General features: G+C 55.3%; 2 protein-coding genes across 4 annotated transcripts in view; one reads left to right on the forward strand and one right to left on the reverse strand.

Moving 5' to 3' along the window:
* The window catches only part of OPA3 (OPA3, outer mitochondrial membrane lipid metabolism regulator), a 67731-nt gene extending 65474 nt beyond the window's left edge, over positions 1-2257 (forward strand). The window contains exon 2 of the mRNA XM_027515457.1: positions 111-2257. Within this exon, the coding sequence (XP_027371258.1) occupies positions 111-544 (434 nt within the window). The 3' untranslated portion in view covers positions 545-2257. The remainder of the gene's footprint in view (positions 1-110) is intronic.
* Positions 1824-14869, reverse strand: VASP (vasodilator stimulated phosphoprotein). Of its 3 annotated transcripts, none has more exons than XM_027515455.1 (13): positions 14531-14869; positions 7235-7406; positions 6985-7150; positions 5825-5918; positions 5283-5332; positions 4922-5163; positions 4686-4783; positions 4104-4155; positions 3906-3942; positions 3646-3691; positions 3402-3492; positions 2809-2866; positions 1824-2681 (listed from the first exon to the last, which is right to left on the reverse strand). In XM_027515455.1, the coding sequence occupies exons 1-13, from the start codon at positions 14533-14535 to the stop codon at positions 2644-2646; spliced, it is 1149 nt and encodes a 382-aa protein (XP_027371256.1). In that variant the 5' UTR covers positions 14536-14869; the 3' UTR covers positions 1824-2643. The 3 variants fall into 3 exon arrangements, with proteins under 3 accessions (XP_027371256.1, XP_027371257.1, XP_027371255.1); XM_027515456.1 differs by having other exon boundaries at positions 3906-3939; positions 4686-4786; XM_027515454.1 differs by having other exon boundaries at positions 4686-4786; positions 14531-14867.

Here is a 14869-nt window from a genome sequence, read left to right on the forward strand (position 1 = left end):
GCTCGCGATTCTGGCCGCTGCGTCCCCATTGCTCCGACAGGAACACTGAGCATCGAGGGGCAGGGCTTGCGGTCCTAGCCAAGATCCCTGACCCCTCTCTTCCCCTGCAGTGTACCACTGGGTCGAGATGCGGGCCAAGATGCGCCTCATGGGCTTCAATGCGGAAACCATCAAGCCGTTGAACGAGGAGGCAGCTGCGGAGCTGGGCGCCGAGCTGCTGGGCGAGGCCACCATCTTCTTGGTGGCCTGCGGCTGCCTGGTGCTGGAGTACTCGCGACAAAAGACGCAACAGCGTCGCAAGGAGGGAGAGCAGCTCGCCGCCTGGGACGCGATGCGGGACGAGGTGGACCACCTGGCGCTGGTGCTGGAGGCCCTGCAGGCGCAGGTGCAGGCGGCGCCGCCGCCGGGCGCCCTGGAGGAGCTGCAGGCGCAGATGCGAGAGGTGCGCGCCCAGCTCTGCGTCCAGGACCTGCCGCCGGCGCCCCAGGAAGAGCCCACACCAAGGGATGAGGGGCCGCCAGACCCAGGTCTCGGACAGGACTGAAGTCTGGGCTGGTATGTCTGTCTGCACTATCCCTCCCTGAACCGGCCCAGCTAATACCACCAGGCCCCTTTAGGGGCAGTCGGGATCCTGGACAGGGGTTGATCCAACCAGGCCTTTGGTCACCTCCCTACTAACCTGCCCAGTGAGGGGTACCTTCTACTGGGACTCCCCCATCCACTGGTGAAGCGTTCCAGCCCAAACCTCCACCCCCTACTCCACTGGTTTAGCACTTTGGAATGGAGAAGCGGTGTCTTCCATTGGACCCCACCCACCCACCACTACACCATCTCTCATTTTATCACACATCTTCAACCTACCTGAGGAGTGGTCCTCTTCCTGGGACCCCCATCTACCTTTTCCCGCTTCTCCACTGGTACAGAACATTGTAGTGGAAATATAGAAACCTCTGATGGACTTCCTGACCCCATGACCTTCCATCTACCTCACTCTTTTAGGGGATTAGGAATAGGATGGATCTTGGCATGCATCAGCTCTTCTGAGTCACTCTGTGTCTCCTATATTTAGTCCACCATTGGTATCCTGACTGGGGTCCTCCCCTCTTTAAGTGGATCTCCCCTTCCACCCTTTCCTCCATCCAAATCTGCCCTTCAGAGTACTCAGGGATTCCCCCTTACTTCCTGCCTTTGAACTGGACACTCAGTTACCACCCACCTTCATGCAAAGTCTTCTGCCACTGAAGTCTGCCCCTCAGCCCTGAAGTTCCCTACCTCCAACAGAATGGAATAATTCCACCAGGCTGTTACCTACCTCACCTACCCCCTGCCCACCCAATGAACCACTGAAGGGGGTGTGTATGACCTCTGATTCCTGAATTCTACTTTTTAAGACTGTAAATATTATAATAATTAAAGGAGCTCTGGGGGGAAAAAGTCATCTTAAGAAAGTGTCTTGAAAACCATAATGTACATCTGCCAAATGGGTACAAGGCTCACTAAAAGTAGAAGCTGGAAGGGTTCCCGGTGGGAGGAGCCCTGCCTGAGTCATCCTTTGAGTCCTTTCCCAGACCGAGACACTGAGGTCCAGGAGAACCCAAGGGTCTGGCCCAAGGGCAAACGGTCAATGAGGGATGCCCTTGGCTTTCTTTAGGGCTGGGTGGAAAGGACTAAGGAAGCTGCCTGTTGAGGGGCACTGGGAAGCAAGAGGGGGCAGAGGAGCAGGTTCTGGTGGGAAGGAGGAAAGTGAGGGAAGGTGGATTACTGAGGGCGGGAGGGACATGCCCATCCTCATGAGAGCAGCTAGTCAAATGACGCCAGAAATCTTAGCATTTATAAAAACTGGCAGATTTATTCCACAGGGGCCCATTTCCAAGAAGCTAAAGGTGAAGGTAAGAGGAGAGGTTTCCTCCCCTATTCCTTTCCCCCTTATCTTGTTTATCCCCAGGGGGTAAAAATGGCCTAGACCCCAAAACCTACCCAAATAAAAAACCAAAAAACTGAGGTTCCAAAAAGTTACAGCATCTTAATTCCTCATAGAAAAGGGGAAGGAGCCAGAGGGAAGGGAGGTCGGTCCCTGGGGTAAGGGGAGGCACCCCCAGCCTGGTGGGACAACCCTCCTTACACAGCTGTCCCAAATGGGACAAGCCAGGGGCACAGCATTTAAAAACTCCCACATCCCATTTTATCAAAACCAAAGAGAAAAAAAAATTTCCTCCCCCCGCAACAAACCTAAATATATATATATATATACTTTTTTTTCTTAAAAAACAAAACTTCAAAGGCATTAAGCGTTAAAGTGAATCTACAAGGGAATGTGAAATTCCCTCCTTCCTTCCCCCTTACTGTGGGGTTACTTGGTACATCCCCAGCAGAGGAACCAGCCCCAAGGGGATGGCAGAGGGGAAGGACCAAAGGGAACAAAGGGTGGGGGCTTCCCCAGCCAATCAGCAGCCAATATGGGTGTGGGCGTGGTGCTGGGGAAGCCACACCCCCTTGGAATTTTCCAAGTGACATAGGGAGTGGGGAAGATGCATTCCTGTGTAGACTTCAGCCAATTCCAAGTCGAGTTGAGGCAGGGAAAGCAGGGTGACAGGCAGAGGGGGTGTGCGGAAAGGAGAAACTGGATTTTCTGGGGCCCTGTGGTCAGGGGGCACCCCGCTTCCTCAGCTCCTGAACAAAGGCTGGAAAGAAACAGTGGGCAGAGGTCAGGGGCAGAGCCTCTTCCCCTTCTCCCTTCCAAAACAAGGGCTTTCCAGGGGACACCATGCCTCCAAAATAAATACATGTTTAAAAAGGAAAACACCTCACCTTCAATTATTTCCTCTTTCACTTTCTGCAATTCCTTCCTCACCTCTTCCAGAAGCTCCTGAAAATAATGGGGGTACAACCAATGAGGAAGAGTACCTGGACTTGCAGAAGTGAATCCCCCGTTTAATGACTGAGGGGCCAGAGGAAGGAGGGTCAAGACCCGTATCACACACACACTATGACATCACTGGCCAGGCCATAAAGTGACTGAGATTTCTAGGGGAGAATTCTGGATCCTCTGAGCCAGAGAAAAAAGTACTGGAGAACATTCAGTACCAGGGCTGGCAAATAAGACATTCCAGTCTCCTGCCAACTCTGGTTGGTGATAAATGTCTGCAGCCAGTGTGCTGAAAAAGATTCTGGATACTCATCAGGAATGAATGCAGTGATAGATTAGTAAGGTCTGTCATGGGCATTGGACAAGGTGGTTATGGGGTCTGTCATCCCTGACACGATCCAATTTCTCCAGTTTTCAGACTGGGAAGCTGAGGGTTCCAAGGCCTTTTCTAGAATCACATAGCAGGTCAGTGGCAGAGTCTAGACCCAGATCTCCTTTCTATCCCCTGAGCCTCACCCCCAGTCCCCTCCCCTACCTGTTTCACCCTCTCCAGGTCTGACTCGTCACTGGAACTAGGCGTAGCGGGGTGGGCCTCGGAAGTGGTCACTGAAGAAGACGACTTCATCCTGGGAGAGGTGGCATGGTGTGGGGCAGAAACAAGGTTAGAGAGAGGGTCTGCCTCCCCTGCCTCCCATTCCAGGGGTCACACTGTGTTCCTCCCTACAAATTTGGCAAGTCCGACTCTTTCTGGGGGTAGGGCCCCAGTATTGATGGCCCACCTTGGCAAGGTTGTGCTGTTCTTCTCCCAGGGTCTCCGCACAGATTCTGTGGGACAGACAATAAGTCAAAAAGATCAGGAACAAGGAATGCCCTGCCTCAGCCTTTCTTCCCGAGCCTCATCAGCCCCCATTCAAAGAACCATCTCAGACTACAATCCCCAGAATTATCTGTACAGATTTTCCCATGAAGGTGTGTTATATATGAGAAGAGGGCATCCTGGGACTTGTAGTTCCTGTGACTAGACTGGGCTCTCACTCACCACTGTGGGCTGGGACTCTGGCGTCTGACTCCTCCTGCTGGTGGGAAATAAAACTGTCACGAGCCAGACATGGCCATTCTGCTCCTTTTCTTCCTCCACCTTCAAACACAGCCAATCCCTATCACAGCCCCCGCCCCAATATTCCTACTCTAATGGTATATCCTAAGGTGTATTAGGCAGGAAGGGTCCTTAACTCACATTGGCAGATTCATCCTTGGCGGGTTTCTCCCCAACTTGCGTGGCTTTCCTTCTGCGGGAGAGAAAGGCAGAAACAGATGGCTTCTGTCCTCTCTCAGCCACTCAACAGTTCCCTTCCCCAGGGTTCTGGAAAAGTGGGTCCTAGGGTGCAGGCTTCTGGAATTCATCAAGGCTAAGCACATTTTAATTTTAGAAGTTAAAGAGGGTGCTGTTCGCGAATGAGGGGGTGGGGGTGGCGTTTAGGATTCCTGCATTTGGGAATCACAAAATTCTTAGGGCAGAGTCCCCAGCTTCTGAGGCTAGGTCATCTAAGGTCCTAAAATTCTGAGTTCCAGACATTCCAGAGGCTACCTAGGGGGTTGCAAACCTCAGCCATCTCAGGAGAATGCAGTCCCCATCAGTATATCTCAAACCTGGCTATCAAAGGATGAACTTTCACCCAAAGAAACAAACTAACCAGGAATCTGAGCCCTCCCCACACCTGGTCCAACTGAACCGGAATCTCCAGGTGATAACTGCTGGGCTGAGGGGTTTGTTTTGAGAGCTTTCCACGACCATTGAGAGCTCTGGGCTCAGGCTCACCTCCGGGCCAGCATGGCGTTCATCTCTTCCATGAGGCCTCCACCCGTGCTTCGACTGCTCTCAGCTTTGGGGGCCACAGGCCCCGCTGAAGCCTCTTCCTGCTGGAGAAATTACAGAGAAGAGAGGGCTTTACGGGGGGGCCTCCCAGCCCTCCTGTGAGGCTCCCAGGCAACTCTGGCCTCATTCCATTATTATATCAGACCCATCACCCCACACCCACTGCGCCTACCCCTCACCTTGCTAACTTTCCTGAGTTTGGCACCAGCAATGGCTGAGGCCAGGCTGGGGGCCCCAGTCCCTCCACCACTGGGGCCTTGTGCTGTAGGGAGAGGGGGTGCCGGGGGTGGGCCTCCCCCTGCTCCCTGCGTGGCAGCCGAGACCCCTGAGGAGGAGAGACCAGGGGGTGGGGGTGGACCCGGAGGAGGGGGAGGTCCTGGGGGCGGTGGTGGTGCCCCAGCTGAGGCAGCAGGCGGGCCTCCTGTAAGAAAAACAAAACAGGAGGGGTGCTAAGAGAGAAGCTTCATTCTTTGTTGTCCGGCTGGCCCACCCCCTCCTCTGGGGCGGTCCCCTGACCCCTGAGGCCATTTGAGCAATCACCTGCGTTGGAGGCTCTGCGCTCCCGCTCCATGAGCTCTGACTGCTGCTGCCTGGGGAGGGAGGGCGAGTGGCTATCACTCAGGGCCCCCAGATGGCCAGCAACCTCCCGGATTGCCTCTCAGAGGTGTCCGGCAGGGCTGGTTCCTAAGCCCCGCTCATTTCTTCTATCTCCCAGGGGCCCAGGAAAGGGCTCGGGGGTGGGGTGGTGAGGGCAGGGAAAGGGTGAGACCAGGATGTGAGCGATCTAGTCATCAGACCATCAGGAATCACAAAACGCCCAAGATCCTTTAAAAAACCCAGTTCTGGACTCTGTGAGTCCAGGGGACTGAGATTTGAAGGGTTCTGTAACTCTGGGCATCAGGAGTTTTTCAAACTCCAAGTGGCGGGGGAGTGGTTCTTAAAGATGTGGATTTCTAGTCCCCTGGGAGTTGGAACATTCTGAAAATTGAAAGTTGGAGAGGTCTTAATTCTAGGCGTCAGGGGTTCTGGAACCACCTAGAACTCTGGCTGGGGGAGGGTTTCCCACCGGGGACCGGCCCCACCTTTTCTGCTGCTCCATCTCCTCTGGCGAGGGGCCATTCTGGGCAGACCAGGTGGGAGGCGCTGTAGGTGGTGGCGGGGGCAGGGGCCCACCTCCTGGAAGTGAGAGTAAAGGCTAGTGAGTCACACGGAAGCCAGCCCCACCCCTTGGCACGCTCCCGAGGGGCCTCCAGGTACCCTATGAGGAGGGTTGGCACCCGCTTCCCCTGACTGAGCTGACAGGTGGTGGGCACTGGAAGGATACCCAGATCACAGGCAGGACAGCCAAGGCCCAGAGAAGGGGGTCACCCACCCCAAGGCCTGCAGATGGGAATTAGCAGGGACAAGACTTGAATTCAGGCAGATTCCAGAATCCAGGCTCTTAACGCACAGTCACAGCTGCTCAGACCCCCCTACCTGAGAGCTCAGAAGAGGCTGACAGCCCCCTCCTCACCCAGCCCCAGGCCTCCCGCTCCCGTGTATTTCTTGTGCTTCAGACTGCCGCTGAAGTTGCTCCTAGAAGCAAATGCCTCCACCATTTGACAACCTGCGAACCTAGACGCACAGCCGCCACCTAAAACTGTTGCTCCTCAAAGCGCTCTTTATGGACCGGTCAACTTTGGCATCATCAGGGAGCTCGCAGGAAGCACAGAGGCTCCGGCCTTGGCCCACCTACCTGATTCAGAATCTGCATTTTTTCCTAGATGACTCGCAGGCACATTCCAGTTTAAGAAATACCAACTGCAAGTTTTTTCTTAACATTGTGGCTTGAAAACTAACTGACAATGACGTCAGTCAGTCTAATGGTTACCTGAAGAAAGGGCAAAGGAAACCCCCCGGAGGCCTGAAATATTTCTATCTTGATCTGGGAGGCGGTCACACAGGAGTGTGCAAGTGTAAAAATTCATGGAGCAAAATGGGCTCTTAGGAACCATGCGTTTGACATGTGGGTGCAACTGGGGCAAAGAGGAGCCCACAGAATTGGGATGGCCAAAAAAATCCACGTGGGTTTCTCTGTAACATCGGAAAAACCTGAATGAGCTTTCTGGTCAGCCCAGTAACTCTCCATAGCAGCAGTGAATGAGCCCTGTTTTCAGATGAGTATACTGAGGCCGAGTGGTAAAGGGGTGGCCCCAGGCCCCACCGCAGGGCTCAATGGTCCCCTCCGCCCGCTGTCTCTAACCTTCCAAGGCCTCTAGGGCGCTGGCCATGCCGTTGGCAAACTGCGTGGCATCCTCCTTGCTGCCAAAGTTGAGGCCCCAGACCTGCCGGGCATCGCGCCACTGGTGGAAGTTGGGGGTGGCCTGGTTATACTTGACACCCCGGACGATGGCACAGTTGATGACCACCTGGTGGGAGAGGGGTAGGGGAGAAGTGGGTGAGCGGTGGTGAGGCCCCACAGGCAGAGGGGGTGAGGAGGAGGGGAGCCTCACCTGCTGGTCCGGCTGCATCTTGCGGCCGACCACCCGGAAGGAGTTGGCGGTGGGGTTGTGATAGATCTGGACGCGGCTGAAGGCCTGCGGGCCCGTGCCGGCGGGCAGCCAGCGTTTGTTGCTGTCATCATAGAGCATCACCGTGGCCCGGCTGGTGCACACAACCGTCTCGCTGCAGAGAGGCAGGCGGGCAAAAGGGAGAGAGGCCAGTTAGCTGTGGGGAGCCTGGCATCCTCCCCCCAGGGGCCGGTCGCCTTCTCGTTCCCCTGGGAGATTCGGAGATGCAAAGCCAGTGTGCCAGGAATAGGGGACCCACGAAGAGGAAGACAGACCGAGAGAGAGGGCTGAGGACAGGCCCTCGGAGAGACCCAGACAGGGAGACTGGAGGAGAAAAAGACAGGTGGGACGGCGAAAGACACACCGGGAGAGACAGACAAATAAGACAAACCGGGGGATGTGAGACAGACAAGGAAAGAGACAGACAGTCAAATGGGGAGCAAGAGACAGGAAGAAGAAGAGTCAGACCTGCTGGAAGAGACAAACATACAGACTGACGATGGGGAGAGAGAGGTAAGAAAGGGGGTCAGATTGTTACAGGGGAGATGGACTGAAAGTAGTAATGGGGAGAAGAGAGGCAAAGGCAGAGAGCAGACAAACAGGCAGACAGAGAGGACTGAGATGGACCGAGAGACAGAGATGTGGCATGAGAGCTGGAGGAGGGGGCCCGGGAGAAGCGGATGCAAGGGACAGAGCAGGTGTCCTGGGCAGCACTGGGAACAAGCCCCTGCCCGATGCGCCTGGAGCCTCAGTTTCCCTGTCTCTGCTGGGAGGCTTGGACCTTCCTGCCCCCATTCCCCACTGTGGAGGAGGAAGCTGAGGCTCAGGGAGGTGAAGGGTGAGGCTTGCAGCAAGTTGGGGACCGATGCAAGATCCCAGGCTCTTCCCCTTCCTGCTGCCCACCCCATCCATCCGGCACCACCCGCCCTCCCCCGCCCCCTGGCGCCAACGGCCATCAGCAGACACTCCCTGCTCTGTGTCCGGCAGTGACCCAGACAGCCCCGGCCCCACCCTGCAGGGCAGGGGAGCATCGCAAGGGACTGTGCTGTCCGCACATGGTGATAATCCAAGACCAGGCCTGGGGTTGCCCAGAAGCAGGGCCTGCCCCAGCCTTTGAATCAGAGAAGACTTCCTGGAGGAGATGACATCTGACTTAGCCCTGCAGGGAGGGGGCTCAGTAACGCAGCTCAGGGTTCAGGATCTGATATCCACAGACGTAGGTTCAAACCCCCGCTGGGCCACCTACTCCATGTGACTCAGGCGAGCAACCTTCCCACAGAAGTCATCTTCTTTGCCCGCAAACTGGGGAAATGACAGACCCCACCTCCCAGGGCAGTGGGAGAAGTAAGAGTCTGGGCATGTAGAATGCTTGGCGTGGTGCCTGGCATGAGTGCTGAGTAACTGTCAGCATCCCTTCCCTGGGCACTCTGAACAGGCACCGAAGGGCCCTCCTCCACCCCTCACCAGTCCTTCTGGAAAGGTTCAATGCCCTCCTCTCTCAGTGGGGAAACTCAGGCTCCCAGACGGGAAGTGACTTGGCCAAGGTCACCCACAAACCAGGGGGAAGCACTAGTCCCTGCCCAGCCCCACCCCCCACCAGACTTTTTCCTAAAAAGAGGAAGTTGGTGGTCAGAGGTTTCCGGGGAGATAAATTATACCCCGCAATGGCTCTGTCTCTACCAGGGCTAGGGGCTGAAGCGTGACAGTGACACTATAAAAGACAAGGCAGGGAAAGCCCCCTCAGCTGACCCAGATCCGAGTTCTTAGGCCAGGGAGCTAAGCCCCCAGGTTTGCATAATTAGGGGGGCTCCCTCTTGTCAGGCACTTCACCCAGCCCTTTCTCCGGATCTCTCATTTTATTCTCAGTGCAGCTCTTCCAGGTGGGCTATTTCATCCTCATTATGCAAAGACTGCAAACAGTGGCACAGAGAGGTTGTGTGACTCACCCATGGTGACACAGCCAGCGGGCAGCAGAGCGAGGATGGGAACCCAGGCCACCTGGCCCCCAAGTCCACTGTCTTCACCACCACGGACTGTGCGGGCCCTCCCCAAGCACCAGGTGCTGGTTCTAGACAAGCGCAGCCTCAGGGGCTGTTTCTGGCTTCCGCTGCCCCCGGCAGGGCAGGGTTAAGGCCTCGCCCACACCTGCCACCCACACCCAGGGCAGACTCTGGCCAGGTGCCCAGGGCCTTCGTTGCTACCCCACCCTGGCTGCACTTTGCTCTTTCCAAGAGCCCCTGCCCTGCTCAGTCTCTGGACTAGCCTGAGCTGTGGGTGTTTGCCGAGTGACCCCGGACTGGTCTTGTCCCTCTCCAAGCCACGGTATCCCCATTCCAGCAAAAGGATCCTGTTAAAACACAAGTCAGATTGTGTATCTCCTCTTCTTGGAAGCTCCGCTGGCAGCTCCCAGCAGAATTTTTATTCTGGCCAAGTTCTCTCTGCGGCCTTCATGATCTGTATGATCTCTGATCTCCCCTCGACTGGCCCCAGCAGCCGTTCTAGCCCCCACTTCAACATGCCAGACACATCTCCACCTCAGGGCTGCGCTCCCTTTCTCCCTCAACCTGGATTTTCACCTCCTTCGGGCCTCTGCTTAGCCATCACCTCTTCCGAGAAGCCCTCCCTGACTACCCTACCTGGAAAAGCTCTCACTGCACACACCGTTGGGTGTTTCATCAGGGCTCTATCTGTCTCCCCCACCAAAATGTCAGGACCACAAGGGCGGGGATTTTTGTCTTTTCTGTTCACTACTGTGTTCTCAGAACCTAGACTCGTGCCTAGAACCTAGCAGGTATCCAGGAGTTGTTAAATTAGCCGTCTATAAAAAAAGGAAATTTTTTTTTTTTTTTTAACAGCAGCTGACATGTATTGGTTAGTCTGTGTCCCAGACACCGTTCCAGGTACGGAGCTCCAGCTGCCACAGTGAACCTTACAGTGACCTCAGTGCACACCCTTTTTCCAGACAAGGAACTGTGGCCACAGAGGAGTGAAGACAGCCATCCCAGGTCACACAGCAAACAAGCACAGGGGCTCATATTTGAACCCAAGTCCTGATCTTCCCCACCCGCAATGTTCTTAACCTCATTTAAAGATGAGGAAACAGCTAAGCTGATTTTTTTTTTTTTAAGGCAAGGTATAAAGTGGTGTGAGAGATTAAAAAAAAAAAAAAAAAAAGCTGGGGAGGATATAAATACCTCTGCACCCAGAGTGGTGAAAAGCGAGGTTGCTTCTCAGGGGACTAGCCTCCCCTGCTCGCCTCTGAGGCACTGAGGCACCGGGGGTCTGACAAAGGAGGCAGGAAGTGGACAGTTCGCACTGTTTACCCACTTGAGTTGCTTGATTATGTCTTCTCTTTTTGCTTTGTTTTACCATGGGCTGGTATTACCTATAAAAAATTAATTCATTACTTAAGTACAAAAAAAAAAAAAAAATCCACCTATAAACCAGACAAAAAGCTAGATCGGAAAAATCTCACAGCCAGGAAGCCGGGAGTGAGATGCATATAAGGTCTGCTTAATTCCAGTGGTCTCTGGGGGCTTCCCTGGTGGCTCAGATGGTAAAGAATCTGCCTGCAATGCAGGAGACACGGGTTTGATCCCTGGGTTGGGAAGATCCCTTGGAGAAGGGCATAGCTACCCACTCCAGTATTCCTACCTGGGAAATCCCATCACAGAGGAGCCTGGCGGGCTCCATGGGGTTGCAAAGAGTAAGACACAACTGAGCGACTAACACTTTCAATTCAACACTGGGGTCTCACAGCCTCAATTTGACATGAGACAGCCTGAATCCCCAGTCAGCCCAGAACTCTCCCACAAGCCCTCCCATTCTGGAAATCTCCAGTATGTGGTCAGTAAAGGAGAATTGAAGTCAACCCCTTGCTGCATGGCTTCACCTCTCTAAGCCTCACTTTCCAGCCCTGGAAACCGTAACTCCCTGGGGTTTGGTAAGGATTGAAAGAGATAAGAAAAGCCTTAAGCGCAGGACCTGGAATTTGGCACAGGACCAAAAGGGAGAGCTTCCCCGATGGCTCAGAGAGTAAAGAATCTGCCTGCAATGCAGGAGTCATAGGAGATATGGGTTTGATCCCTGGGTTGGGAAGATCCCCTGGAGAAGGAAATGGCAACCCACTCCAATATTCTTGCCTGGAGAATGCCATGGACAGAGGAGCCTGGCGGGCTACAGTCCAAAGGGTCACAAAAAGTCAGACTCAAGTGACTAAGCACACAAACAACATATAAGGGAGCCAAGAAGCAATACATACAGGAAAGAGAGAGCCTCTCATCATGGGAGGCAATCAAGCACAGTCACTCTGGTTTACTGAAATTTACCCATTGAGAGGTTTGCCCTTCCTTCTACCCCTTCATCTGATAGCCCCTTAAACTGTAATCCACCCCACAAAGACCCAGGGATACACAGCCTTTACAAACTACAAATCTTTGAAGCAACCCTGGATAGAAACACAGGTATAGCGTCTGTAGGGCTTCTATGGGTTCACTCTAGTCCCTCCTCCTTGACAGGCCTCAGTTCCCCATAAGTGAACAGGAAGGTAACTGGGTTCCTTCTTGCTTATCAGCATTATCTTCAGTGTTTGTACAGTAAAAGCAGGTTACTTGTTTTTTGCTAAGGCCACTAAAGGTTTGACTTTGCTTTTCTTTAAGAGTACAATAGTCTGGAAAGAGGCTTTGGTTCATATCCAATCTTGCCTACTTCCAAACTGACTTTAATAGGTAATCTGCTTAATTCCCCAGTGCCTCAATTTTCCCATCTGGGAAAGGGGGACGATCATAATAGTATCAATCTCTTACAATTGCCGTGAGGATTAATTTGAATCAGGCACCTGGTACAATGCCTGGCACAAAGGAGTTGCTTGATCAAATGGTCTCTCATTATTAAAAACAATAATAAATGAACCAAGTTCTAGAGTCTCCTCTGCCCTTAGAGTCTCAGACCTCTGCCCCACTTCCCAGAATTCCAGCGCAGAGTCCCGGACACGGCAGACACTCAACAAATATTTGTCAAACTGAGAAAAAAAAAAAAACTGTAATTTTCCATCTTTACAGCCTCTCTTCCAACTGTCCCCAAGACTGTCTCCAGCCTAACCAGCCAGAAATCAGGGGATCCCAGTGCCCTCCCATGCCTCAACACTGCTTAGAAATTTCTGAGGGATCTTGGGCCAGGCCTTTTCTCTCTTTGAGCCTCCCTCAGTTTCCCCAGCAGCCCCTAGACAGGGCCGTGGGTCTTTTTGAATCCTAGCTGTCCTGGGAGTAGGGGCACAGCCCAAGAAGGCTAGTGTGGCCATCAGCAGGGAAGACCCTTCAGGAGATGGGAGTAACCCTCTGCTGGGACAGGCATCAGCTAACTTCTGCCCACCCCCCAGGAGATACAGGAGGTTTGGTCACGGCTCGCAGTAGCAGGGGGCCTTGTGGGAGGGCCAGGGCCTCTGGGACTGGGGGAGGCGGGGGCGGGAGGCTGGCCCAGACATTGCTCCTGCCCTTTTACGGTCTCAGTGAGTGAGGCAGCACTAACTCGGACATCCGCCATCCGCCTTCCACGCCTTCCACCATGCCTGGGACCGGAAACGCGGGTGGCGGGGGGGGGGGGGGGAGGCGCGCACGGGGCGGGGCTGGGGGGCAGTAGGAGAGGAGAGTCCCCCGGGAAGAAGGTGAAGGAACAGGGCCTGACTCCCCAAAACTGCCCTCTCTCCCGGGCAGACCTTTTAGAGATGTTGCTATAGTGGCGGTAAGAGTAGGCAGGAAGTCTTGTGGGTGTCTGTGGGTGCCCCCATTGTTCCAAATTTTCCAACAATCCCTTTTCAGCAGAAGGAACAAATGTGGGAGGGGGTATTCTCTAATGACCACAAAAAGGAATGCCACCCAGATGTCAAAGGGCAGGGAACGTGGCAGATGAGAGAGGATGTGGGCCCCAGGGGGTTAATCCCCAGCGGCCCCCCAGGGGCCTCCCCCTCAAGCTGGGGGCTTTGGAGCAGGAAGTCTCTGAGAGAGTAGAGGAAAGGAGATAGTATTGTCAGGCTCAGGCCTCAAGGGAGAGATTATGGGGGGCCGGGGAGGATGGGAGAATGAGGGGGAGGGCCAGTCGGGTCCCCCAGTCTGCACCGGCCCCGCCCTCAGGTGAGCCCAGGAGTTTTGAGGGAGGCTCCGGGGAAAAACAAAATCCCTGGGTCCCTTGGGCCCCCCACTCAGGATTAAATTCCTGGGAAGATAGCTGGAACTCCCTGGGAAGCCTGAGTCCCAGAGGGAGAGGGCTATGACCTTGAGGCTTTCCAACGCCCCCTCCTCCAACCGCACAACTCCGGACGGCTGGGTAAGGGGGGGCGGTGTTGAGAGAAGGGGGAGGCGCCGTGGTGGGGAAAGCAGCCGGCCCACGGCACTCTCAGCCCGCCTCCCCCCCACTACACACACACACACACACCAGCTGTCTCGACAGGTGAGTCAGTTAGACAAAGGCCCCTCTTCCCCCAGCTGCCGCGCCCCCTCCCTCTCCAGGGCCGCGCAGGTCGGGGAGAGGGGCCGCCCTTCGGGCCGGGGCCGGGGAGGCGCCCTCGGCACAGAGCGCTCGCTCCCTCCTAGGCACAGCCTGTTTTAAGCACATTGTGGGTGGGGAGCGGCGAGGAACGGGAGTCCCAACCAGACCCTCCAGACTGCGTCTGGGTCCCTGGATCCGTCCACATCAACCTCCTTCACAGGGGGATGAACCGCCCAAATTTAGGGGTTAGGTACCCCCTAAGTTAATGAGCAAAGTCCCTCGTGGGAAGAATTTCCAGCGCCATGTATAGGGGGACCCCGAAAACCAAGCTCTACGTCTCAATCTCTCTTCCAGGTCCCAGGGGATTCCCAAACCGGCCCCCCATAATCCCTCTCAGGGCCAGGTTGAGATTTGGGGGCAGTCTGAGTCCTGCCTAACCCCTAGCTTCTCTGCAGGGATTATTTGCCAACTTGGAGGTTCTCTGAAAAGTCTTAAAAAATTTCGGGAGTCCTCGGAGCGCCCCCAAACCTAAGGGCTCCCAGGAGAATCTCACGGCACCACCTAGAGCCTTGAGAGTCAAGGGGAAGTGGTCAGTGTTTGGAGCTCGTCCAAGGGGGCTCGGCCTCAAATCCGAGGCGCCCAGTGCCCAGTCCCCAAATTCCAACCGGGACCAAGCTGGGGGGAGGAGGGGACAAAGGCAGGGCGGCAGGAGCCCGCGCCGGCCAGGGAACGGTCTGGAGGCAGTTGGAGGCTCACCTCATGGCTGCTCGGCGGGCGGGCGGAGCGCCCACGGGCTAGGTGCTCCCGGGGCGCCCCTGGCTCGGGGTTCAGAGATTCAGCGCTGGCTCTAGGTTCTGCTCAGTCTCCCCCAGGGTCCCGCCCCATAGAGTCCGGCTTCCTGGGGGGGAACGTGGACAGGGCCGGGGCGGGTCCTCGGGCGCCTCTTCCCTCTGGGGTTCTGCTCGGGGGGTCCGTGCGGCAGAAAGAGGGTGCGGCGTCCCCTCCCCGGCGCGCCCCCTCGGCCGGCAGCAGCTACAATGTTACTCTTACTACTGTACTTCTCTTTGCTACATTTCGTTCCAAAATTCCACTCCC

This window comes from Bos indicus x Bos taurus, chromosome 18 (genome assembly GCF_003369695.1).
Source record: "Bos indicus x Bos taurus breed Angus x Brahman F1 hybrid chromosome 18, Bos_hybrid_MaternalHap_v2.0, whole genome shotgun sequence".
Lineage (NCBI taxonomy): Eukaryota > Metazoa > Chordata > Mammalia > Artiodactyla > Bovidae > Bos > Bos indicus x Bos taurus.

What these genes read in the sequence shown, in the direction of transcription:
- VASP (XM_027515454.1), bottom strand. An exon ending in AGATGCAGCCGGACCAGCAG is followed by an intron (nt 7,151 to 7,234) that starts GTGAGGCTCCCC and finishes CTCTCCCACCAG; the next exon opens with GTGGTCATCAACTGTGCCAT. An exon ending in ACCTGGAGAGGGTGAAACAG is followed by an intron (nt 2,867 to 3,401) that starts GTAGGGGAGGGG and finishes CATTATTTTCAG; the next exon opens with GAGCTTCTGGAAGAGGTGAG.